Raw genomic sequence first — 26,479 nt, forward strand, 5'->3', positions numbered from 1 at the left:
GGCTGTAGACAATGTAAGGTCTATTGTCTAAATTTATTGTCCATGTCTGTTTGTCATTTGTGCCTGTTTTTATTTCCTCTCATGTTACTGGGTACAGCTGAATGAGCAAGCATTCCAATACACTTGGTGTATATGTCAAATAAAGAAATCTTGAATCTTGAATCTTGATAACCAATTTAATGTCTAATCAAGCTGTGGTTTCCAAATCTGAACAAGTTGCTAACTGAAAGGTGCCTCTAAATCCTAGAGGAACCCAACAATCCTACAGGGGTATCAGGGATGCCCTCTCCTGGAATTCAGCGGTATGGAGATTCAGTGCAAGACAATATGATTTGTTTCTGAAGGATTGTCTTAGCGTGGCGTAGAGCTGTTCCGGTGTGAAAGGGCGTCGTTTCTCTCCTGCGTCTTGTGTGCGCAACAGGAAGACTTTGACTGCAAGATGAAACCACACATCCGCCACACAAAAAAATGAAAGATCATCACAGCTTCTCTCAACAGTACTAAAACCTTTTCACTGCGACTGGTTTTTAAGAAATACGAAAGGATGGCGACTGAAGGTACCGTATATCTCATTTAACAGTCAGCTTGGTCGTTAGTAGTCTGACAGATGAATCGTGTTGTAGAGGAATGGGTTGCAGGTGAAACTGCCTTTACTTTCACTTTGAACACACCACACACTCTCAGATTCAGCTTTTTTTATCTTGTATTTTTTAAAACAATCAACAAAGGACAAAATGTCACGATTCTCCTCAGATTTACTCAGCTTTACTCAGATTTACTCAGCTCGAGGTCCAATCATAAATGTTCATTTGAGCATTTGACCGTATGTGGCCGACAGATGCTGTCAGTTGAATTAACGGTGAGAAGCAGGAAACCCAGTTACATGGATCTGAGGCTACAGCTTCACGGAGCTGAAATAGTATGAAAATTATCTTCCAAGGAAACTCACAATGGATATCTGCCTCATATTTTTTATGTTATATATATATATTCAAGAAATGTATATATGTTGTGTTTTTATATACCGTATATTTGTTATATATGCCATATGTTAACACATTTTTTTCACACTAATCATCTCTATCTAAAAGTGTTTCCCAGAAGTCATTTAATCTAAAAGTATATGTGTGGACTGTTGGAGGATCCAGAGCACCTGGAGGTAACACACATGATCCCACACAGATAGCACCCCAGGAATTGAACCCAGGGCCTCAGGGAAGCATTGCTAACCACCATATACAGATGCAGCCATTCAAAATGCGCGGGCGATACCGCATTATTTTCCGGTACGCTGTACGCAGTCTACCGCAAGGTACCGGTAAATACCGCGAGTTACCGGTAAATACCGCTAGTTACCGTAAATTCTCCTATAATACGACAAGCAAAATAATAGTATCCGGAATTTCCGCAAGGTGGAGCTAATAAAGCTCAACCTCTCATGTTTGAGCTGTGGCCATCAGTCTTTAACGAAGATATTACTAATAGTATTAATAATGAATGACCTTGGACAAGCTGTAAGTGTAAACTCAAAGTATTGCCCTGGTCAACATTCTTTTTTTCATTGACCGTCTTTGTAAAAGTAACACCACAGCATTTCGCAATCACACATTTGTTTCCAATCATGCAAAGTACAGTGATTCACCATGCCTTTCACATGCTCATAAAAGAGACTGATTTAGGAACATAAACATATTACCGTATGCAAACTGTACTGTATACAGTATGTATATTTAATGTCTTAACTGTGCCCGTTTAAGTATTGAATATTCATATCTAATTTTACCACTGAAGGGAAATCTTAGTAGCTGAGCATAAAAAGAATAGGAGCATACTGCAACGCGTGTGAAGGCCATAAACGATATTAATTTTGGAACATAAACATACAGTATATGGCTGGTCTCGGTACTTTAAAGAAAACATACACGAAACATGGTTTCATTATGACCAGAATCGGTCTTGAGATATTTTTAACTTGATTTATAGTATTTGAGAGGTATGTCTTAACACCGATACTACAGTGCGTAAATACTGCTCACGTATATGTTTCTAGGTTTGTATTATGCATTTCATACAGTCAAATTACTTTTGAGCAACTAATAAGAAGCGCGAAACGGTATGCGTTTTAGTTTCGTTTTGTGCTGGGACTCTGCTTTTAACAATATGGCCATGGATTGATTAGAGATATCAAGTACATACAAGTCATTTTTTAAATGTTGTAGTTCGTCTTGTAAAAATGTTACGAGTACATCATCTATCAACAATTACACAGGTTCTGTTTCCATATTGCGGATTTTGGTTACGTAATATTATTTTCTAGATTTCACGTTGTGAATATATGATTTGGGCAAACAGAGCCGCAAAGAAGTACATTATGGGTTGTTGTTTTGTTTTTTTTGCAGTTTTATCTAGAACAAGCGATGCTTAAACCTTTGTCTGATTCTTGTGAAACTATCCACACGACAGTTACAGTACCTAGGAGTTGACTTCAGTGATGTCACTGATGGGATGTTTCTAAAAATCCATCCTCTGTAAAACGTCTTCTCTAGTTGTCCTGCATATGTATTCGCTAATGAAGCTGTGTGTTCTGAGCCTGGATCTCTACATTTCTGTATGAACCAGCTTAGAGGGCTAAAGACAGCTTGTGTTTAAATTGAGTGTAAGGTAATTTATGCTTCTAAAGTCATGGTCAGCATTTATTATTGTACTGTGCTGTAAACTTCTACTGTGCCTAGTCACATTATTTTATAGCGTTTTTATAGCGTTGTCAAATCTGGTGGCGCTGTGTGTTAGTTTCCTGACTCCCATGTCACATGGTCTGTGATTGAATCCCATGGAACTATGACTTTATTTTTTAACAAACATTTCTTTGAAAAAATGAAACGTTTCCCTTGGTCGGAGATTAAATAAAACCTCACTCGCACCAAACAAATTTATATTTCTAAATATCACAACATGATCGAATTTAAGTATTTTTAATAACAATGAATAGTCACCTATGCGTTACAAAATAAACATTTATATTGATTTGAATCGCGTTTTGATTTAAATCGTAAACGCGTGTTTAAATATATGTGTTTAAAAGCGATATACTGTATAAAAGTGCTGATTCTTATGGAGTGTGTTCCGCGGGGGATTAAAAAAAATTTTTTTTTTAATCGCGTATCTAAGGAAAATTGCAGTATAACTTTGTTCATGCACAAACAGTGGCATGTTACATTATAATTTGGGTGTCTCCTCTTGCCAGAAAGCTCTAAATTGCAACGTAAATTGCAAAAATGCACTTGGAATCTGTCCAAGCCCTCCTACGAAAATTATTTAAACTGTGACACTGATCATTCATCTCTAAATAAACTTTATTTTATATAGCGTTTTAAGCGAATAGGTAATTAGATTGCTCATAAACCTAATCGCTTTTTCTACATAAACACAGCGTGATTGCTCTCTGAAAATGCTTTTCCTTTATATTTAGGCTCAGATTTCAACTATAGATCGTATTATTATAAACTTTCTTGGAAAAATGTATTTTATGTAAACCATGTTTGCTATTAATTCATTTAGAGCTAAAATACGTTCATTGTCTTCCAATCGAGTCGAGTTGACATTGGAAGCTTGCCACTCCCGGACTGTTAAACCAACGCATTAGCATGTTAAAGCTATTCTATTGAGGAGCCCAGCTACCACTTAACACTGTACTTCCTAGTTTGAAAATACCTGTGAAACCGGTTTAATTCGTCACAGCCAGCACTCCGGCAGAGAGGGGGTTGTACTCGTAAAGTAGAAGCAGGCGAGATTTCCAGCGAAAGACACCTCCCCCCCCCCCCCTCAAAAACCCAGTAAGCAGTAATGCTTTAAGTTGAAAATCGAGGTGGATTTTGAGGATGATAAAGAGGAGAAACGGGGATGGGAGGAGGGTTTGGTTTTGCATAAGGGGCGGGATTATGATAATTGGAGGAATTTGCGAGAGTATAATGGTTTGATATATTTGATTTTGTATTGTGGTCGTTATCTATGTTTTTGGTTGGTATTATGTTTATATGGTTGTTTTTGTTGGTTGGTTGTTATTATGGTTATTAATAATACGATCTATAGTTGAAATCTGAGCCTAAATAAAAAGAAAAAGCAAGTGATTAGGTTTATGAGCAATCTAATTACTTATTCGTTTAAAACGCTATATAGAATAAAGTTTATTATTAATTTGCTAGACAGAGCGGTGAACATTATTATGCATAAGTAGTTCAGGTGGGTAGCTGCGTCAGCATGCGTAGGCTGCAAAGGAACAAGTAATAGGTTTATTCCATGCTGAAAAAAAGAAGAAAGAGAACACAACGTTTCGGCCGTGGAGCCTTCTTCAGGTGTGAGTCAGGCTCACACCTGAAGAAGGCTCCACGGCCGAAACGTTGTGTTCTCTTTCTTCTTTTTTTCAGCATGGAATAAACCTATTACTTGTTCCATTATTATGCATAAGACAAAGATGACGAAATCTGTGTACGCTGTAAGGTTTTTACTTCTTAAACTTTTAAAATACACGTTTCGAACAGAAAGAAATCCTCTTCCTGGTACAGTACTGTATGTATAGCAAACCAGCACGTCTTTTTTCTCCAATCAAAGGGGTGTCAGATGGTGTCAGCCAATCACCATTCTGAAGCCCTACCATAATCTCTGGTATGGGGAGACCCCAGAATTCTGTCCCATAGTTTAGACAGATGATAGATACTTTTATTGATCCCGTGAGGGAAATAAAGTAAATCATTTTAATTTTAGGAAATTATTAAACGCTCGGTTAAAAGCAAAGGAGATTGTCTGTTATAGTGGACATAAAAACAAGAGTTCGCTGGCATTATATCCTAGAAGACACAGACCAGGAGAATGCCCGCAGCGTAAAAGAAAATGCCTGATGAACTAGGGATTGGACAGTTTCCAAGTGCTTGTACAAACGATGGAAATGTTCAAATAAATGTGCAAAAGAAACAAACAAAATAATCATTTATTTATTTATCATATTGGCTAGCTAATGTCCTCTCTTTGCTAGTTAGTGGCTGTGTTTCTGCGTTGGGTAGCAACGGGTGACTGTTCTCAGGCGGAAGATGTAAACAACTTAATTTCCGTGTTAAATAATTTTTAAAAATTAAAATTCATTCTATACAGCAATCACATATTTGGGTACCGTTTCATAAAACTTTCATGCTTAAAATGTTTAGGGAGAAATGGAAGACTGGTGTGTATTTTTTCTTTAAACTACCAAGACCAGCCATACACAGTACAGTTTATGTACATACAGTAATGTTTATGTTCCTAAATTAATATCGTTTATGACCTTCAGATGCGTTATGCTCCTCTTCTTTTTATGCTCAGCAACTAAAATTCCCCTTTAGTGGTAAAATTCCATATAAATATTCAAAACTAAGCGGATTAAAATGTGCACAGTAAAGAAATTAAATGATTAAATCTTTTCACTACCAACCAATGCACCACGAGTGCCCCTGTCGGTCATTTTGGCCAGCCAATCACTTACCGCGGTGCCCTGCGGGTAGGTTACTGTACCGCGGGTTTTTACCGCGCATTTTGAATGGCTGCATCTGTATAAACAAGCTTTCTAGGTGTGATTTAACATAGAAACAAATCTGTTTTCTCTGTAGGGGGAAGGAGAAAAAGAGAGGAGAAAGGACCCAGTGTGAGCTCCAGCGAACAAGTTCACCCCTCTGAACTGAGGATCGTCCTTCTCGGAGCACTGGGGGTGGGGAAGAGTTTGACTGGCAATACGATCTTGGGAGGCTCAGTGTTTGAGTCCGAGTACTCCACAACCAGCGAATGTCAGAAGCGAGAGGGCATGGTGGCTGGGAGGCGGGTGGCAGTGGTTGATGTCCCGGACTTATTCCATGCGGCGCTGACGAGGGACAAGACTCTGGCCGAGAAGTGTCTGGACCTCTGCGTTCCGGGGCCGCACGCTTTCCTTCTCGTCGTGCGGGTGGGGAAACTCACGACAGAGGAGGAGGACGCTCTGGAAGCGATCCGGAACGTCTTTGGGGAGGCGGCTTCGAAGCACACGATGATCCTTTTCAGCCACGGGGACGAGCTGAAGGGCCAGACGATTCAGCAGCATGTTGAAGAATCCGGGGACGACCTGAAGAAACTGCTTGAGAAATGTGGCGACAGGCATCACGTCCTCAACAACAAGAACGTGAGTGATAGGCTGCAGGTTACCCGACTGCTGGAGAGGATTGACCGGATGGTGGAAGAGAACGCTGGCTGGTACTACACAAAGAACATATATCAGGAGACAGAAGGAGCAATACGACTGAAGGAGCAGCAGTACAAGGAGGAATGGATCCAGAGAGAAGAGGAGTTGAAGCAGCAGCATGAAAATGAACTGAAAGAAAGAGAGAGGAGAACAGAGGAGGAGTTGAAAATTAGATTTGAGGATGAACTGTTCAGGAGAGAGCAGGAGCTGGAGAAGAGGTTTCAGGATGAACAGCTCAGGAGAGAACAGGAGCTGAAGAAGAGGTTTCAGGATGAACAGCTCAGGAGAGAACAGCAGCTGGAGAAGAGATCTGCGGATGAACAGACCCGTACAGAACAGGAGATGGAAAAGAGATTTCGAGTTGAACAGTCTAGGAAAGAAGAGGAGCTGGAAAAGAAATTTCAAGATGAATTCCTCAGGAGAGAACAGGAGATACAAAATGCATTTCAGAATGAAATTCTCATTTCAAGAGAACAGGAGATAGAAAAGAGATTTCAAGATGCACTGCTCAGGAAAGAAGAGGAGCTGAAAAAGAGGTACAAAGAGGAAAATCTAAAAACAGTAGAAGAACTGAAACAGAAGTATGAGGAAAAATACAAGCTGCCAGAGCTGGAAGAGAAAGCTCTAAAAGACATGTTTGAGAAAGAGAAGGAGACAGAGAAGAAGGCAGACGAGAGGAGGAATAGCCTGGAACATCCCCCTAACAGTAAGATTCCTTTTTATTTCATGGGGTTGATATTTTTCTTATCCTCTTGGAAAGCCCAAGTGAAACCCTGGAGTAGTATTAAAGATAAATTGAGAGATATCCCACATGGCTCAACTGGATAGAAGCTCAAATTGTGTCCTGCAATCCAGTGATTGCTTGTGCAGTTCTGCGCTCTGCCGTTGGCGTCCTGTACCCAGGATTCCTCAAGGAGCAGAGCATGATGGGCCAGGTGACTCCTGGGTTGCGGAGGTATGAGTTGGCCAAGACGTAAGGTAAGGCCAGGAGGGTCTTGCTCACAACCAGATAATAATGGATACAACTTGTAGCACATCCTGAAATTCAAGAGATCATATTCCTCGCTTGCCAATTAAACAATGAGTCCCTATCTAGGCCTATGTTAAGAACTGAAACAGGTTATATTACAACACTGGGAAAACAAAATCTAAAATACAATACAAAAGCCCATAATTCAGTTCAATTTCATCTCCGGGGAGGGGGAACAATTTATAATGAAAATCTTCCTGCACAAATTTCCACTATAGACAGTGAAAAGCTCAATTTAAAATCCTGTCAATGATAAGCCGTCTTTGAATGATACAATGACATTGGACCAACATTCATTTGGCATGAGAAATATGTTTATTGTCGTGTCATTTATACTTCACAATCAGTTATCTTTGTGAAGTGTCATTGAGAAGCACGGTAGGAGCCTGGACAGTGGCCGGGTCTTTGCCTTAGTAACCTGATCTCCTGGTGAGATTAAACACTGCGGATATTAAAGCAAACATCAGGTAAAAAAAAGGACACAAGATATTTGACATTCAATCTAACTTAGCTGCCACCATAAGCTTTGGAGGACGTAAGTCATTTGTCAGGAAAAATCTCTTTCCTGGCCCATCAGATTCCATACAGGATGTCTTTCCTCCTCGGATTGCAACAGAGTTTATTTTGGGGGAAACTTTTATCCGAAGCTGCAGTCAAAATTAGTCCTTGGGGTTTTCCATAGTTCGGAGTGGGATATCTTTAAGCCAAATATAAACCTTCTGCAGTTGATTTCAAGTTGCCTGCCATGCCTTGAAGGTGGAGGGGTAACGGCAGGCCGGCAGATCCAGAGGTTGACAGCGGTTGTTCTTCCTCCTGCAGTGTCCGAGACTGGAGAGGCAGCTGGGGAGGAAGAGGAGGGAGAGGGGAGGCTTCAGATCAACGAGCGACCCAAGGGCGCTTTGAAGAGGAGGCAAAGCAAAGAAGAACCCCCATCCGGTAAGCTCATCCCCCCAGTATTTCACTTCACGAGAGGCTGCACATTAATGGCACATTAACACAGTGGTCAGCACAGCTGCCTCACAGCGCTGGAGCCCCGGGTCCAATTCTGGACCTGGGGTGTTATCTGCGAGAAGTTTATACTCTCTGTCCCCCCCATGTTTGTGTGAGTCTCCCCCAGGTGGTCTGGTTTCTTCCCACAGTCCAGAGACATGCCGGTAGGTTAACTGGCTTCTGAAAATTGGTCCTGATGTGAGTATATGTGACTGGGTGTCCCGAGATGGACTGGAGTCCTATCCAGGGTGTACCCCACCTTGCACCTGTTGCTTGCCCATAGAGGCACCGGTTCCTCTGTGACTTCGTACTTGTTAAAGAATAGAAAATGGCTGGCTAGAAAGGAAAGTCTGTATCAGTGGTTCTCAGATTCGGTACTGGAGGATCCATGTACTGTATCTCCCAGTGTTCATTCCAACTGATCTTTCAACCACTGAGGCTAATTGAGCTTCTCTCTCAATAAGACCTGGGTTGTTTCTGTCTGCAAAGACATTTAGCAGTCTCCTTTCTCTCCTCAACCTGTCAATTAAACGGTTGCTGTCTTACTTCTGTCTGAAGAGCTTGTAAGAGATGTCCATAACTGGTGTCAGACACCTCCAGGTTTAGGGTTGATGTTGATATCCAAAGTTAAGTTCAACTTCATAATCAATGACAAACCAATCAAATACAGATTAGACTAACCAAATAAGGGTTCATCTATACTGAAAACCAGAAGGCAGAGGGCCATTTCTAAATCCATGCATTTTCTAATTGCTTCTTCCAATTCAGGGTTGCAGGAGAACTGAAAAGCCTACTATGTAATTAAAATAGAATCTCATTATAAATGTATTTAGAAAACATACATAAAATATATTTCCCAGACTCATTTAGTCTATACAGACAGTAGTTTGACTACGCAGACCAAGGAGACAGTTGGCACACCAAGCAGACAATATTACGACTATGCTGATGCTACTTCCACCACATAGACAGGACTTAGATCATGCAGCCAATATGTGGACCAAATGGTTAGAGTAAACAAAAACCTCTTTTCTAGCATAAAAAAATATATAAGTTTTAGAGCACAAAGAGAAACCCGTCTCCAAAATAGACTGTGAATACAAAAGATGTCGAATGTCTGTTTGCCTCCTTTTTTCACTTTGGCACAGGGGACGAATCTGTGTTTTTAAAGGGAGTTAACTTGGCTCTGTTGACTTGCAGTGGCCGGTGATCAATCGTCTGAAAGGACCGAAGAGAGTTCTGGGAGACCAGAGGCCCCCGAGCTGAGGCTGGTGCTTCTGGGGGACTCTGGGGCCGAGAAGAGCGCCGTGGGAAACATCATCCTGGGCAGAGAAGCGTTCAGCTCCGACCCCGGGAGCAAGACAACGGAGATCCAGAAGAGGAAGGGGCTGGTGGAGGGGTGGCGCGTTGCGGTGGTAGACGCGCCGGACTTGTCATCCACCAACGTCTCTGGACACTGGCGCCGAAGGGCCATCGATCAATACGTCAACCTGTCGGCCCCAGGACCCCATGCGTTCCTCCTGGTCCTGCCGCTGGGCGGGGGCGCCGGCGAGGCGTGGGGATCGCTGGAGCGGGGGGTGGAAATGTTTGGCGAGGAGGCGTGGGGGTACACGATGGCCCTCTTCACCGGGCGCGGCGAGGAGGCGAGGGGCGCCACGGCCGAGGAGTGCCTGCTGTCGCGCGATGAGGAGCTCCGTCGGCTCGTAGGCAAGTGCGGGAAGGGGTGCCACGTCCTCGACTGTGAGGACATGGAAGATCGGGCCCAGGTCGCCGCACTCCTGGAGAAAATCCAAACGAATCTCTCGTACTACAATAATAGCGCATACCGGAATGCGGAGTCCAAGATCAACCGCAAAATGGTAGAGATCCTGAGGGAGAAGCAGGAGGAAAAACAGAGGGAGGAGGACAAGCACCAGCGGAAGTACGAGAAGGAGCTGGATAACTGGAAGCAGAAGATGCAGGCCGAAATCAGGGAAAAAGAGGACAAGATCAGGGAGCAAGAGGACAGGATAGCGGAGCTGGAGAAGAGGCTGGCCGGAGAGGGGGATCGGGAGCGGATCAGAACGCTCGAGGCTGAGCTGAGGAGGGAGCGGGCGGAGAGGGAGAGGCTGGAGCAGGAGGTGGACGGGCTGAAGAGGGAGATGGAGAAGGAGAGGAGAGAACGGGAGGAGAGGCACCGGAGAGAGCTGGAGGAGATCCGCAGGGGCTACGAGGAAAGGGCGCGGGAGGAAGCCGAGAGGGACGCCGAGTGCGCTGAGGTTTTTGGGAGGCCGGACACTGAAACAGAAGCAGCGGCAGGGGGAACAACAGAAGGAAGAAGAGCCTCAGCTCACAGAAGAAGACAAACTGCCTGCTGTTCCATCAGTTAGAGAGTCTCCTGATCCCAGCAGCTAACGTCCACGGTTCCTTCAAGGAAACTTCATCTAATTTCGGACATTTAAGTAGGTAGCTGCGTCAGCATGCATAGGCTGCAGACGAAACACAATGTTTTGGCTGTGTCACACCTGAAGAAGGCTTCACATCCGAAATGCTGTGTTTCTTTTCTTCTCTTTTAGAATGGAATAAACCTAGACACCCGAAGAAAGCTCCACAGTCGAAACATTGTGTTTTCTTTCTTCTCTCTTCAGCATGGAATAAACCTATTACTTGTTCCTTTGCAGCCTACCTTCCCCACCTGAACTACTGGAATAAACCTTTACTTGTTCCTTCATCTAATTACTGTGTAACTACTAGTAATGTGGGCATGAGGAAATAATGCTGTTACTATTGCCATTCTCTCCTGGCAACCTTTCCACCATCATCCAAACAGGGCTTCTCCCCTCTTCAGAGTCAAACCATTATCCTGTGATTGACCCCAAGGGTGCTTCTTGTAATGTGAAAGCAAGTTCTGAAAAAAACAAATTCATTTGTGAACGTGTTCTTCAAGGATTTGCACTAACACTGTATCCATGTAATTTTGTAGACTGAACACAATATATATTGTTGCATACAGTATATAAAATAAATATTTTTTTTATGATATTTAAACATATGTTTGCAAGTACCTTAATGACATACTGTACACCTGTCGCTATTTGCCCAGCGATATCAGTTGCAGAACGTTCTCTTGCAGGATGTGAAAATGGAAGACAACTGGCAGATCCTGTCAGAGAATATGTCAGAGCTGTGACAGTGATCCCTCCAGGCTGGTAGTCCCAACCCCCCCCCCCCCCCTTAGTATCCTTTGTTCAGATTTCCTTTGCTCTTCCATCTCCCTGTCACCTCCCGCTGCTCATTCTCACATATCCTTTTTTTTCCGCCTTTCCAAACTCTTTTCCCTATCTCTCTACCCATTCTCCCAGACACACTGAGAACTATTCCCTCTCTGCTTTCTCAGTGATTATTATTAATTCTTATCAATAATTATTATTATTATTATTATTATTATTATTATTATGTAATTCCTTACATTTATATAGCACTTTTCTCACACATAGCAGCTCTCAGTGAGGAGAGTGATGAAGCCAGTTCAGAGATGGGAGTTATTAGGAGGCCATGATGAGTAAAGACCAGGGGAAAATTTGGCCAGGACACCAAGTTAGTGTCCCCACCACTATACTGGGGCATTAGGACCCCCACAGACCGCAGGGTGAGCGCCTCCTACTGGCCCCACTAACACCACTTCCAGCAGCAGCCTCAGCTTTCCCAGGAGTCTCCCATCCAGGTACTGGCCAGGCTCACGCTGCTGGGCTCCAGTGGGGCTGCCAGCTGGGAGTTGTTGGTGATATGGCTGCCAGCACAAAAGAAAAATGCTTTGTGCTCTGTGGAGACCCAAAGATTTAAACCCAGACCCTCACCAACCAGCAGCCTACAGGACGAGCCACAGCAACTGTAATTGAAAACCAGATGCATGTATAAAAAGTGGAATATCAATTTCTTGTCGCTAATATATGGCAGCTCTTAATTGGCAGTTCAATACCAATATTAATAGTTAAATAATTCAAGATTAGCAATGGGTTGATTGATTGGTTCAAGCAGACAGTGGCAGAATTCAGAAAGCAATACTGTTCTATAGCACTTTAAAACCTCTATTTGTTCAATCAGAGCTCTCAGACTGTAATTCTCATTAGGCTCCAAGGTGATCAGAAAAGTGATTACTTATTTATTGGTGATTTTTTTTAAAGTAGATGACGTCCATAGAAGACATTCAGAACACCCTACACCTGTCTAGGAAACTAAGTATTTTTACAGTTTTATGGACAACTCCGGTTGCAATAAAAAAAAAAAACAACCCGAGAAGACACAAGTCTCCTCTGTAAGAACTGAATTCACCTGGAAATGAACTGCGGTGTCAACCCAGCCTCTCCGTGAAGCCCAGTAACGCGGCTCGGGAGAGAAGCCAGTCTGCAGTCTGGCACCTGGAAAACAAACTTCCTCCTGGTCAGGAGCGCAAAGGGACGCCCACGGCAGCTCTCCTGTGGGATATTGCGCCCTTGTCGCTTTTAAGAAGAGGGCATCACTGTACATTTTATGACGGGGACCTGTAGCTTTGTCAGCGGTTACCACATTCGGTGGCTCAGTTTTCTTTTTTTGTTGTTCTTTTCCCGTTTACAACCGTTTTTGTGCAATATACGTCAGGGACCTGTGCAATACATTTATATTTATAGTCATATTGTGCAATACGACTTTTTTCTGTACTGTTCTGGTCTGGTTTGTTCTTTGTGTGTTCTGAACTGTGAGTAACTCTTCTCAGTGCACATCTCACTGTACTGATTGTATTGTATTGTATTATTATTGTTGTATCATTCGTTACACTGTGGCTGTGTTGTGTGTGTTAAGCTGCTGTTGCACTGCAATTTCCCTCACGGGATCAATAAAGTATCTATTATCTAAATAATAGATAGTAACCAGTTTACCACAGTTTTAGTCGACCTGATGTCGCGTAATTGAAAAAAAACAACTTTTGAACACCGCTCCGTTTCCTGATGTGCAGACGCTGTGTCGACGCGGCGGAGGCGGACCGGGCTCCGTAGCCCCGCCCCCTGGCGTAGCTGACGCTGATTGGCTGACACTCCGGACGCGACACGGAGGTTTCTTGAGAATAGAAACTGAAAGTCCAACAGCTGATCCGCAGAGTTGGAAATACTGTGTAGGTGTTTGATTTCGCGACCGAGGTCGACTTCAGGCAGAGGTAAGCAAATTGGATGATGATGATGATAATTATAATAATACAAATTAATAATAATAATAATAAGAAGAAGAAGAAGAATTGTTGAATAAGTCATTCAACAATAAGAAGGCGTTTATCAATAAAAAAGTTCAGTGCTAATAATTGATGTTTATGACCATACACTGTCATTATGATTATTCTTTTATTGATGCGAAGTTTACTGCCACAAAACACGTAAAAATAAACTGTCCCAAAGAAAAGTAGGTCGATTCTTTTCGTTAGAGGTTGATCCCAGCTGTTGGAAGTTTTTTTTTTTCTAGGATATTGAAAACCTTTTACACAACACAACAGATCTTCTTATTTCTTCGGCGGAAAAAAAAATCCGTCAATGTCTTTACTGTAATAATACGACGGTGAAAACTGCGTTACGCGATATTATCACTTTTCTGTGCTTCCCGCGTGTTAACGAGTACTGTCGAGTAGTCTTGAACACGACCCTTACAGCTCCGGTCCTTCCGACGCGTTCGCTCTCCGAGGCAGAAGCTAACGTGATCGCGGCAGAGGTAGAAATGGAGGTGATCGTTATTGCTACCGCTGCAGCTGCTGCTGCTAATGCCACGTTAATTCCACATATACAAGTTGATGACCTTCACGAAAGCAACCGCCGCTTAAACCCAGAAAGTGCTCTGGTCTACGGCATCCCAACCCGGTACCGTTCGAACCGGGGAATTCAGAATTCAGCAGGTTTTTGTATACCTCTAATCATCAGCAGGCTGAAAGGCGCTTCTTTGCTCCGTTAAAACGTCGTTGAAAGGCACTTCCTTGCTCCGTTAAACCTTCGTTGGAAAGCGGCTTCTCCCCCGGTTAACACTGCTTCATTTTTTTTTATTATAATTATTTTTTTATTAACACTGCTTCATGAGGCGGAGAAAACACTTGTCTGTTTCATCACTCCGAAAGCCGGAGTTCAGCGCCAAAACTAAAGACGGCGGAATGGCGCCCTCTTCCGGAAACACCATGAAACGTCAATCACGGCCGGCCGTCCGTCCTATTGAGGAGAGAAGTCTTCACTCGGAGGACTCGAGTCTACATTTCTGGAAACTCTAGTATCTGCTGTTTCTTCTGACAAACTTAGCAGTCAGTTGAAAACCTAATTAGTTCGATGCTTTGACATATTTAGGATTTCACGTGAGGTCTTTAACAGCTCATTACTCACTACATTCACGTCATTAAAGGTACAGAAACCTATTTAACACCTCGCAGCCTGGTAAGAAGTGTGACAGTTAAGCGGTTCATGAAATCATCTGAGTTTCCCGCAATGACGCGCCGTGAAGTGACTTATAAAAAGAGAAAAGCTGGGCGTTTTTGTGTTTTGAAACAAGGTGTCATGTTTAAATAACCAAGTAAAAGTTTATTCCAAACGGAAAAGAGAAGAAAGGAAACGCAGTGTTTCGGCTGTGGAGCCTTCTTCCGGTTCTGTTTCTTTTCATCTTTTCAGCGCGGAATAAACCTTTACTTTCCTATGTTCCTTTACGCTCCTATGCAGCCTACGCGTGCTGACGCAGCTACCTACTGAATCTACTTTGCAGTAAAGCCCAGTAAGATCAGGGTAAAAACAGTTCAGTGGAGTAAAGCCCAGTGAGATCAGGGTAAAAACAGTACAGTGGAGTAAAGCCCAGTGAGATCAGGGTAAAACACAGTGCAGTGCAGTTAAGCCCAGTGAGATCAGGGTAAAAACACAGTACAGTGCAGTAAAGCCCAGTGAGATCAGGGTAAAAACACAGTGCAGTGCAGTTAAGCCCAGTGAGATCAGGGTAAAAACACAGTACAGTGCAGTAAAGCTCAGTGAGATCAGGGTAGAAACACAGTACAGTGGAGTAAAGCTCAGTGAGATCAGGGTAAAAACACAGAACAGCACTGGAAGGACCAGGGAGATCAGGGTAAAAACACAGTACAGTACAGTGAAGCCCAGGGAGATCAGGGTAAAAACACAGTACAGTGCAGTAAAGCTCAGTGAGATCAGGGTAAAAATACAGTCCAGCACAGTGAAGCCCAGTGAGATCAGGATAAAAACACAGTACAGTGCAGTAAAGCCCAGTGAGATCAGGGTAAAAACACAGTACAGTGCAGTAAAGCTCAGTGAGATCAGGGTAAAAACACAGAACAGCGCAGGAAAGACCAGGGAGATCAGGGTAAAAACACAGTGCAGTACTTGTTCCTTTGCAGCCATGTTTAACATGTTTAAATGATGACTTCATTAAGAAAAAAACATATAAACCTCCTCGCAAGTCCTAAATGAGGACATTGTTCCAAGATCAGCCAGACGGTGATTCGACTGTGTTTTGTAGAGAAATGTCGGAAATTCGGGGGGAGGTTCTTCAGCTGCTGTCCCAGCACCCTCGGGGCTTGAGGATCTGTGACTTCACGGGCGCCTACAACAACTATTTCGGGCGGAACCTGGTCCTCTCCGAGCACGGCTTCAAGAAACTGACGGGCCTCTTCACCTTCCTGACGGACCGCGTGGAGATGGTGCAGGACTCGGGCACCACGTGTGTGAGGCTCAGGTCGCCCTCCCCGCAGTGCCCCGGGGACGAGGACCCGCCGGGTGATGGCCAGGGGGGGCGGGGGCCACCCGCGGCTCGCCTGCCCGCGCCGGGGGTGCGCGAGGAGGGACAGGTGAGACCGGCCAGAGGGCAGAGTCATTCCTGACGGCTCTCGATCTCACCCGGGTGCTGAGTAGTTTTCATTAGAGGACGATAATAATAATAACTCCTTACACTTATATAGCGCTTTTCTGGACACTCCACTTAAAACTTGAGTTTCAGCTACTTAGGCTGAAAACAAGACAGTGGAGGACAATGATTATGATTTCCTCTCCTGCTCTGCCTCGGAGGGCCTGGCTGGGGCTGGTCAGCACTGCTTCAGGGAGGACCAGTGCCGGCCAGTGAGGGTGGAATGACACAAGTGATTGATTTGAAGGCGTAAGAAACTCTGGAACTACAGGAAACTGACCGGTCACCTCTGTTTCCTCCTCAGAGGTCTCAAGAGAAACCCAGAACCAAATCTTACAGAGATGCCCTGAACGGTGGGAGATCCACACCCTCTGCGGCAGGTGAGAGCCTTTGATCTGTCTTGCACATGTGCGCTGCATTGCATACAGGCACGGCCTGGATTTATCCCCAAAAATGGACGCTGAATAAGGGAATGAAACAGAGTCACACTGGTCTCCTCATGTGTGGAGAGATCCTGGGATCGTACAGCGCTGTATAAAAAAATAGAAAAAAAGATCTTGTATACTAATACCCCCGTATCTGCACCTAATTCGTTCCTGAAAACCCGTTTGGAAGGCGGGAGACGGTAAATCGAAAGTAAAAATTCCATGATTTCTTCTGAGGAAAATTCAACCCCAAAGACGAGTTCACTCAAAAACCACTCTAAACCTATAATACCATACAGACGATTAGAGCAAGCTTAGTGAACAGCGCAGTTCTGCTCAAATAAGCCAACTATAGCTGTAAAATAACTAATGATATCATATTTACATTTTTCATTCTTTCGCAATAGATCTCTATCCAAGCGATCGGCTAGCCCGATGTGCATACTGTTGTCGACAATTATGCTAAGGAATCTTTCTCTCTTCCTTAGGGCCCATTATGAACAGCAACTACAAAACAAACACACAAAAAACCTCTTTGAAAATGAGAGCACAAGCTTTCGCTGTGATCGTAAACAAAGCACTGCTGCCTCACAGCGTCCTTCACCATAATGCCCCTTTCCCAGCGCAGAAACAAGCAGCTGTTCGGTGGCTGTGAATTCAAATGTTCTCAGCCAAAATCGGTCACTTTTTGACTTTCGAGTCCAGATGAGCCAAATTTCATTCTTATAACGAATTACAAGGTACAGGTCCTCCGTGTCCAGATTAGCGAAAATCTGTTTGACCAAACGTTCTTTTACCCAGGTGTGAGTGTGTTCATCTGCTCATGTTTGATGTGAAAATGGTGAAGGGGGGGAGTTTCCTGTCCCTCTTTATAATTCAACCTGCGGAAAAGAAGTTGTAATGAACAATGTTTCTACCAGCTGCCAGCCAGAACCTTCCGCTCGCTTCATTTAGAAACCCAGTGCTGCTTAAGAAAAGAGCACTGGTATCATAACTGATTAGGTCTGCTACAGTATATTTCTGTCCACCCATGTTCTAACCACTATGGCCAGCAGCCATTTCACCCTGCAGCTCAAACACTGGCAGCCCCACTGAAGATAAGCAGGTGTGATCCTGGTCAGTACCTGGATGGGAAACCTCCTGGGACAAACTAAGGTTGTTGCTGGAAGGGGTGTTAGTGGGGCCAGCAGGGGGCGCTCACCCTGCAGTCTATGTGGGTCCTAATGCCCCAGTATAGTGATGGGGACACTTACTGTAAAAAGGCGCCATCCTTCAGATGAGACGTAAAACCGAGGTCCTGACTTTCTGTGGTCATTAAAAATCCCTGGGCGTTTCTTGAAAAGATTAGGGGCGTCCTGGCCAAATTTCCCATTGGCCCTTACCAATCATGGCCTCCTAATTATCCCCATCTATGAATTGGCTTCATTACTCTGCTCTCCTCCCCACTGAGAGCTGATGTGTGGTGAGCGTTCTGGGGCACTATGGCTGCCGTCGCATCATCCAGGTGGGGCTGCACATTGGTGGGGGTGGAGGGGATCCCCATTACCTGTAAAGCGCTTTGAGTGGAGTGTCCAGAAAAGTGCTATATAAGTGTAAGGAGTTATTATTATTATTATTCTTTCAATTCAGACCTGTGGGTGAACCAGAGTCTATCCCCGCACACAACAGACACAAGGCAGGGTTTACCCTAGACGGGACACACAGAGATACCCTCACACCAGGGCCAGTTTTCCTAGAATCAATTAAACCCACTTGTAGGTTTTTTGGAGTTTGTGGAGAATCGGGAAGAATGAGCACCGTGAAGATGGGGGGAGAGCTGGCGAGCCCCCACACAGACAACAACCCAGGTCAGGAATTGAACCCAGGGCCCCAGTCCCATGAAACAGTAATGCTAACCACAACACCTCCTATATCTTTCAGTCATTTGTATATGTAGTCCATTCACCTGTTTCTGGTTTTCCACAGCTTCCAGCACGGTATCTCCCTCGATTTCTCCCGGGACTTCCTCGGGAGATCCCATGTCCTTGCTCAAGGCGTCCCTCGGGGAGTTGCTGCGGGCACACCCCGGAGGCTTGCCTTTGGCCCAGGTTCGGAAATCTTGCCTCTCTCTCCTGCACCATCCTGACCTGCTGGTGGGCCACTCTTCCGTCAGGCAGCTCCTGGAGTCCTTGACAGATGTTGTCCGGTTGCAGGGAATCGGGGTGCAGACCTGTGTTCTCCCAGCTCATCTTCAGCCCTCCTCACCGCCTCAAGGCTCTGGTAGGGTTTCCCAGTAATGAAAGAGGCTGCTATCTTGTCACACCTGGGAGGGAACGATATCCTAAACTGCTCCTATGTCAATTCTGCTCTGGATCTCTGGATTTCTCTCTACCACAGCCATAGAGAGCCAGCAGCCATATCACCCTGCAGCTCAGCACTGGCAGCCCCACTGAAGCTCTGCAGGTATGAGCCTGGTCAATACCTGGATGGCAAACCTCCTGGGAAAGCTGAGGTTGCTGCTGGAAGAGGTGTTAGTGGGGCCAGCAGGGGGCGCTCACCCCGTGGTCTGTGTGGGTCCTAATGCCCCAGTATAGTGACGGGGACACTAGACTGTAAAACAGGCGCCGTCCTTCGGATGAGACGTAAAACTGAGGTCCTGACTCTTTGTGGTCATTAAAAATCCCAGGGCGTCTCTTGAAAAGAGTAGGGGTGTTACCCTGGCATCTGGGCAAAATTTCCCATTGGACCTTACCAATCATGGCCTCCTAATAATCCCCATCTATGAATTGGCTTCATTACTCTGCTCTCCTCCCCACTGAGAGCTGGTGTGTGGGGAGCGTTCTGGTGCACTGACTGCCATGGCATCATCCAGGTGGGTGCTGAACATTGGTGGAGGGGAGTCCCCATTACCTGTAAAGCACTTTGAGTGAAGTGTATGTAAGTATTATTATTAACATCATTATTACCATAAGCTGGTGACCTTTTGGTAAAGCAGACCTGATGCTGCCCTCTAGAGGGAGCCAAACACCAAGTTACAAAATTACCTTGAGTATTAATACAACACTCCCTTAACTACGACAGCGACTACAGAAAGAGAGTCTTTCTGAACCCCCCAAGGTGCGATGTGTTTTACAGCAGCAGGCGATGTTAAGAAAACCCAGACACAAACAACGCACATGCACATACAGCAAAAAGAATCCTATGCTGAGAACCTGAATCCACCTGTTTTTAACTGGGAAAATCTGTATCTGCATCTGGAAGGGAGTAAGTGGAATTCATTAAACAAAGGTTGTGAGGGTAACACTCTGTGTGTTAGAGTGACCTAAGAACTTAAGAAAGGCTACAAAAGAAGAGGACGCTGTTTGTTCCACCTAATTTGTTTCAAAACTGAAATGATCGCAGGCTCTTGCCTTGCTAGATCTTGAAGACTCCAGGGTAGCAGCTGGGAAACCTTCCCTGGACTCCCTCAAGCTTGCTTCAGACCCAGCCATAGCCACAGAAGCAAAAGGAATGAATCCGAAATGCTCAATCGTATATAAGCTGGTGTTTTACCTCAGATAAAATCGCGCTGCCACATAATGCACTTTTCCCATGATTGTATTGTCTGTAAATACAGTATGCTGCCTATGGAGGATGTTTGTATATATGAATGAAGTGTCAAATATCTGAGTGGCTATATTTTTACAATCTCTTTCCTCTGCCTGTGCAATCTTCTGTCACTCACTGGATCTGCAGTTCTGAATGTACCGTTCATACTGCTTGGTTAACCCTATTAAAACCTGCTTTATTAGTCTGTCTAGTGTGTCTTAATTGGGGGGGCACTAATTCCTTTGATCACAGAGGTGCTGCTTCTGTGCCTGGGCTGCAGCCTGCGCTCACTCAGTGCAATGATCTGGAAATCAATCGATCAGTAAGAGACGATCCTCGGCACGCCTGCAGGCTTGTGCTTTGTGTGCGCCGCAGAATCAGTTGCGCCGGGACCCTGTATCGGAGGCAAGGTCCTTCTCTTGCTCGATGTGCTGCCACAAGCAACGCTGTTTGATCTACTGCCGCCGGCTTGTCAGGGATAGATCTAGTCACGGCTCTTTTAATCGTAGCAAGTGTGAGTCGGCACAGGTAAGAAACGGCGATCCAGCCCTCTTGCCTGCTGACGTCTGTATGATACTACTCTTAAACGCAATTTTCTTCTTTATGTTGGGAAGAGGTTTAAATGTCGTTTAAGAAGGGCAAAGTTACAGGTGGAGGTTTCTTCTGTGCCTGGTCACATTTTCTATTGCTGTTGGAGGTGAGGACCTGGTCGCTTCTGGAAGAACTGCTCAGTCTTAAACTGTTTCTCGTTTTCCCCCTCAGGGATTCCAGCCACGGTTGCCTCGGCATCCCCCCCACTAGAGCCCGGTCTTCCGCCTTCCGGCTTTCCGGAATTAAAGGGAACAGAGGAGCTCGGAAAGGTCGGCCGACGGCCGGCCGGCCCCCTTCCCAGTCCACCAGCCCCAAGCCCCCCCCTCCCGCCCTCCCAACCATCCCAGCCGGCGCAGCCTTCCAGGAGACCAAAAAGACGCTCGAAGGGGCACAAAAAATCCCGAGTGGGATCCGATCGGGAATCGATGCCCTCCTTTACCTTCGGATCCGGGTGGGAAGGTGCTGGGTATCCGGCGAGCTGGGAGGGTGCAAACGCCGCGGTTGAGTTCTGGGACGAAGAGAAAGATGGGAAAGCCATTCTCAGGAGTCAGTCTCCAACCACCGGGCCACACGGACGGGCGTCTTCCGGATCGCCGGCTATCGGAATCTCTCATGTCCCGCCTGCCCGGGAGTTATCCATGGGCGCTGGCCAGCCACCCTTGCTGTGGTCCTTTCCCTTTGCGTACGACACGCCTGTGCCCTTTGACCCCGCGCAGTGGAGGTGGTACCAGGCCCAGATAGAAGCCTTCTACCTGCGGTACTTTCAGAGCCTCCAGGCATCCCTGCTGCCGGCTCCCCCTTTCTCCCTGCAAGACGTGCTTTCGGGGGCCCAGCTGAGCCTCCACCTCTCGGATCAGCCCGTCTCGGGTCCGACAAGCCCAGTCTACGTGACCGATGTCGGTCCGGTTCCTCCGGCCCGTAGTCCCGCAAGCCCATCCGACAAGCACTCGCCTCGCTAGCCTGCCGAGAACTCTGGCTCAGGCAGGCCGGCACACAGGATGTTAGCCATAGCTGTACTCGCGATAATCCAGACGTCTGAAGCAGGAAACACGGAGTAGGGGGTAGGGAGAGAGACTGTGGCAGCAGTAACCGCTGCTGACATCTGGACCTTGGATAACTGGGAGGTTCGGAAAGGGAGCACCTCCCAGGGTGAGGAACACAGGCTGATTTGGGCTGCAGCAAGCCCGTAGCCCAGGAGAAACAGACAACAGTGAGTCAGTCCCGCAGCTCCCGGTACCGAGCGTTTTAGATCGACCCACGGGGGGGGGGGGGGGACACTGGACCCGCTCCGCCCTCTCTTCCTAGTTCCTGCTGTAGCTCCTCTTCTTCCGCTGGGGGAAATTGTTTTTTTAAAAGACGATTTTATTTCTGAAAACCGGGCGCGGGAGTGAGAGGTAAATTCCCAAGCTGATGTGTCGCTCTGACAACAGTATAACACGGCTGAACAGCACCTTAGATCGATTTTAAAATGAAGTGCAATACTTCCTGTTTACGATGATATAGCTGTGGTGCGTTGGTTATAATTGATGGATTGCAACCCGTCTCGATTTTCCCTTCTGTGCCTTACAATCCCAGAAAACGAATTAACACGATTTCTGTCTCTCACCCTCCTTCTGAGCACACAGGAATGTAGTTACGGCACTGAAGACACAGCCAGCTGTGAGCCTGGAGGGCGTGATGAGATGACCGTTTTGAAAACCGAAACAGACGTTTAATCTCTCCGTCGACGCCTTTGTATTATTTTGGTACCGCTGGCGCAGTAAATACACCGTGTAGCACACGAATGACATGGACACACAGGACGTACAGTATATACGGCACGCATTGTTTCATCCCGCTTTGGTAGAATAAAACATTGTTGTTTTCATATCTCCAGTCACAGAGTGTCATAAAGTCTGTCGGAATGTTAATAGAAACGGTGTCGAAGGTGTTAGAAAGGCGCGAAAGCAGTGACGTGCCTTCTCGGATTAAACCAAGCTTAATTTTATCACTTCTAAGACGTAATGCTCATTGTCAGGAAACCGATCAGGCTGAAAAAGAAAAGATCACCGCTGTCCTAGGAGCAGAAAGATAGACATGTTTTCTCCATTCCCTGTTTTATAACGTTTTATTTAAGTGCGCTGTCCCTCGTCATGGATTGGCTGCAGTTGTAATTCAGCAAGCTGAGCTAAATCAGAGGCCTGATTTTATGTCTTATTTTATGTTTATTTTATGTCTTTGAATTATTATGATTATGATAATTATTGTTATTATTACTACTACTACTGCGTAATTAATGGTATTAATTTTTTTTTGCTGTCTTAGCCCAGAATGTTTCCAACGAAGTGAAATAATACAATAAAAAAAAAACATAATAGGCAGATCCCAGATTTTGTAAAAATCTTCCCGACATTTTTTCATTTTTCATTTATTTTTATTTGTATGCTTTTTTTGAATGACATATAATTATATAGTACAGGTTTTTTTTATAATTTATATATAATATTTGAATATTATACTTTGAATTGGAAGAAGAGGGTAGAAAAGGGGAGGCTGGCCATATTTCAGTATATTTTTTTTCATACATCGTAAGTATAGCAATACTTTTTTTTTTTTTTTAGAGTTACAGCCTGGGTGTGAATTTTATTTATCAAGATACAGTCTTGTCTTAATCAAAGCCTGTAATCAAACACTTGCCCCACTCCCCTCCCCCTGCAGAAAATATGCCTTGGTCCACAGTCAGAGAGTTTGGAATTCCAGAGCCTAGTCCGCCTCCGGGGCAAAAGGGGAGGCGAAGGGGGGGGGGGGTTCTGTGGGGAAACAAATTGGCCTTGTTTTTCGCTGAAGCTCATCCGGCGGTATACTCGTCCTCTGACGCGGCGGCGCGGGAGTATTGTAACGGAATGGGGGCTCAGGCGGGCGCCCTTGCCGCATTAGGTCGGCCCCATCCCAACTGAGGCTCGAACCCGGGACTAAAGCCCCGTGAGCTAAAGAGAGATCTCCCTACAGCCCAGTAGCTGTAGTCCTGCTATCACAGGGAAGGGCGGTGACGTCACCTGCTCTGGTATGCCTGCTCTTACACAGTGCCTGTCGGCCGTAAGCGTTACACTCTCCCCCGCTTAAATCGCCGTCCCCGGCGAAGGGCTATCCCACCCCGCTTCTGACACCAATGTAACGCAACGGGGGCTCAGGCTGGCGCCCTTGCCGCATCAGGTCGGCCCCATCCCGACTGAGGCTCGAACCCGGGACTCCCGCGTCTCTTTGCAGCGACCTAGCCCCGTGAGCTAAAGAGAGATCTCTCTACAGCCCAGTAGCTGTAGTCCTGCTATCACAGGGAAGGGCGGTGACATCACCTGCTCTGGTACGCCGGCTCTTACACAGTGCCTGTCGGCCGTAAGCGTTACAGTATTAAACACCGCGTCTCACGGAGAGAGGTCGCCGTGAGCTGCAAGCCCGCCAGAGGGACAGAGGCAGTACGTCTTCTCTCCTGGCGGCCCTGACAGATCCCAGTCCCGTCCCGTCCGAGTCTCGGGCTGGGCGGGTGTCCGCAGTGGGATTTACACTACAGGTCTCCCGCCCTTTAACGCCTTGTTTGGAGTTTCGCCGAGGGCGGGTGCAGCCTCATTTGGATGCGGTCTAATGCGTAACGTCGTTAGTAGGCAGGTTCACCCGGGAACCCGCACGGCGTTTGTCTCCCACACGCTCCACGTTGTCTCCTTCTCCCTGGCTGGATTCTGCGATCTCTCCCGTCCCACCAGTCCAGCCTTTTTCTCACCGCTTCTTCCAATTCAGGCTCACAGGGGAGCTGGAGCCCATCCCAGCAAGCAACGGGCGCAAGGCAGGGTACATCCCAGGCAGGACACCAGTCCATCGCAGCAGGGCACACACAGACTCACACCAGGGCCTGTTTTCCCAGAAGCCAATTAACCTACCAGCCACGTCTCTGGACTGTGGGAGAAAACCCACACAAACGCAAGGAGGGCATGCACACTCCACACAGACAGCACCCCAGGACTTGGACTCTGGGCCCCAGAGCTGCCAGGCAGCAATGCTCACCACTGTGCCAGCACGCTGCCCTGATCCCCCTTGTGTTTTCTGAAATATTACTCAGTGCCCCACCCTGGCTGCTGAGCCTACTGTGAGTGAGAAAGTCAGTAGCGTTGCTCAGTGTTCACGCAGACGAGCTGGATGGGCTTGTAATGTAATTACTGTGCACTGTCTGCATTCAAGAAGAAAGTGGGAGCCGTTCAGCTGCCGGCTGTGTGAGTCTGACCCTCAGTTTAACTTCTACTCCAGGTTTTCATGACAGGCAGATTCCTTAAGCGCAGGAAGGGTCCAGGAACGTCCCTCCGCAAGGCGGAGGCCTGGCACTCTTGCAGTCCTCGGTCTTGCAGGCTGGGAGCCCTGCTCCCAGTTATTGCGCAGAGGCTGAGAGGACAACCAGCAACCTCTAACAATCCACCATTGCACAACCTAGCCTAAGCGTCCTGGGCTGGAATTACAGGACGTCGTAGGTCTTAAATATGGACTCCCTTTCGCTCCAGTCGAAACTTGGAAGTCAATGTGATAAGAGGCTTTGTGCACCACCCTTAAATCGTAGGGATTACGTAAGGGCAAAGATAAGGGAAAGCACTGTGTCTGCATTTCCAGTCACTGTGGCAAAGGAGAGCTGAGCAGCCCCAGCTATGATCATGTCCCCTCACCTGGTCCTGGAGAGCTCCAATGCAACAGCTTTCAGAGGTGAATTTAATCATCTGTTTCAAGAAACCAAATAATTAATTGAGCTCAAGGACAGGCAGTTCGGTAATTGATCATAATAAATAAAATTCAGTAATAATTAAAAAAAATCAAGCTGGTTTCATGTCTGAAAATGGGACGAACCGTGGAGAGGCAGGAGAGCGGAAAAAGACCCAGATCCGTAGCGGAGGAACAGGAAAAAGGCCCGGGCTCGTTAGTGCAAAGAGTTCAGGAATGCCGTTTAGAAACCTATGCCCTCAGGGAGCGGACGTGGGGCGCCCTGGTGCTAGGCGGGTCTCAGGACATCCGAACATCAATGCTGAGATGCAAGACCCGGAAATATATAGTCCCAGAGTGCGAGAAACACCGGAAGGACAGCAAATAACCGGAAATGAGAGACAGGACCGAGAAGGAGCGCCCTCTGGCTACAGAAGGCGTGACAATAGCTGAGTGAATCTACAATTTCCTCCCACCGGTTCTTAGAGGTACCTCAGAGTTTGTGCCTCAGTCACCTGGCTGTCAAGCCTGTCCCAGGCACCTACCACTCTTGGAGTAAAGACAGGTTTCCTAGTCTCTGTCCTAAATGAATCCCACTTCATTTTCCAACCGTAACCCTGCGTGTTTTGCGGAACAGTCTCCTGGGACTGTTCGTCCCCAGCATAACCAACGTGTATCCAGCCAAAAAATAGAATTTCCCATTCAGTTCACTGTAAACGCTGGGGAGCACAGTTTCCATCCCGTATCCCTAAAACCTGCAAGCATCGCTTGATGGCACAACCCCCCTCTGAGACCCCCGGATCTGGGCAGGCGCTCGGACACAAGCAGGGGCTGTCTTTCTCTCCTCTCTTCACAAGGTGCGGCTGGGCCCTGGGACTGTGTCTCTTGTGCCTTTCGTTGCAGCTGTTTCTGCAGCAGTGTGGAGTGTGGAGGGTGGGGGAAGTTATGTGGGGGGTATGTGAGAGTCACATGCAAGGGCTCTGCAGAGGAGCCTGGGTCCTGTTTCCCAGCAGCAAACAGACAGCGACGGGGTGGCGTGTCTGC

The 26,479-nt window shown here is 46.2% G+C and overlaps 2 protein-coding genes and 1 long non-coding RNA gene across 5 annotated transcripts; 2 read left to right on the forward strand and 1 right to left on the reverse strand.

Moving 5' to 3' along the window:
* The first annotated feature begins 402 nt into the window (after window positions 1-402).
* On the forward strand, window positions 403-11,287 carry LOC148659756 (uncharacterized). 2 transcript variants are annotated; one of them, XM_088633890.1, is made up of 4 exons: window positions 403-557; window positions 5,637-6,944; window positions 8,088-8,204; window positions 9,459-11,287. In XM_088633890.1, the coding sequence occupies exons 1-4, from the start codon at window positions 545-547 to the stop codon at window positions 10,625-10,627; spliced, it is 2,607 nt and encodes an 868-aa protein (XP_088490016.1). In that variant the 5' UTR covers window positions 403-544; the 3' UTR covers window positions 10,628-11,287. The 2 variants fall into 2 exon arrangements, with proteins under 2 accessions (XP_088490016.1, XP_088490018.1); XM_088633892.1 differs by lacking the exon at window positions 8,088-8,204.
* On the reverse strand, window positions 7,565-13,280 carry LOC148659757 (uncharacterized). The gene is made up of 3 exons (XR_015939316.1): window positions 12,570-13,280; window positions 11,316-11,400; window positions 7,565-11,145 (listed from the first exon to the last, which is right to left on the reverse strand). It is a non-coding gene; the product is annotated as an uncharacterized LOC148659757 (long non-coding RNA).
* Window positions 13,281-13,297: 17 nt separating this feature from the next.
* Window positions 13,298-23,104, forward strand: LOC148659758 (uncharacterized). Of its 2 annotated transcripts, XR_015939312.1 has the most exons (6): window positions 13,298-13,428; window positions 15,756-16,083; window positions 16,444-16,519; window positions 18,530-18,823; window positions 20,894-21,932; window positions 22,348-23,104. XR_015939312.1 is itself a non-coding variant. In XM_088633895.1 (5 exons), the coding sequence occupies exons 2-5, from the start codon at window positions 15,760-15,762 to the stop codon at window positions 21,679-21,681; spliced, it is 1,482 nt and encodes a 493-aa protein (XP_088490021.1). In that variant the 5' UTR covers window positions 13,298-13,428; window positions 15,756-15,759; the 3' UTR covers window positions 21,682-23,104. The 2 variants fall into 2 exon arrangements, 1 of the variants encoding a protein (XP_088490021.1); XM_088633895.1 differs by having other exon boundaries at window positions 20,894-23,104.
* The last annotated feature ends 3,375 nt before the right edge of the window (window positions 23,105-26,479 follow it).

The sequence above is a fragment of the Lepisosteus platostomus genome, chromosome 6 (assembly GCF_059453375.1).
Source record: "Lepisosteus platostomus isolate fLepPlt1 chromosome 6, fLepPlt1.hap1, whole genome shotgun sequence".
In the NCBI taxonomy this organism is placed as follows: Eukaryota; Metazoa; Chordata; class Actinopteri; order Semionotiformes; family Lepisosteidae; genus Lepisosteus; species Lepisosteus platostomus.

Bases quoted from the DNA above. Each gene is read 5' to 3' on its own strand.
- LOC148659756 (XM_088633890.1), top strand. The intron at 6,945-8,087 runs GTAAGATTCCTT...TTCCTCCTGCAG, and splicing joins CCTGGAACATCCCCCTAACA to TGTCCGAGACTGGAGAGGCA. The intron at 8,205-9,458 runs GTAAGCTCATCC...GTTGACTTGCAG, and splicing joins CAAAGAAGAACCCCCATCCG to TGGCCGGTGATCAATCGTCT.
- LOC148659758 (XM_088633895.1), top strand. From the start codon at position 15,760: ATGTCGGAAATTCGGGGGGAGGTTCTTCAGCTGCTGTCCCAGCACCCT. The intron at 16,084-16,443 runs GTGAGACCGGCC...TTTCCTCCTCAG, and splicing joins GGGTGCGCGAGGAGGGACAG to AGGTCTCAAGAGAAACCCAG. The intron at 18,824-20,893 runs GTAGGGTTTCCC...TTTCCCCCTCAG, and splicing joins CTCACCGCCTCAAGGCTCTG to GGATTCCAGCCACGGTTGCC.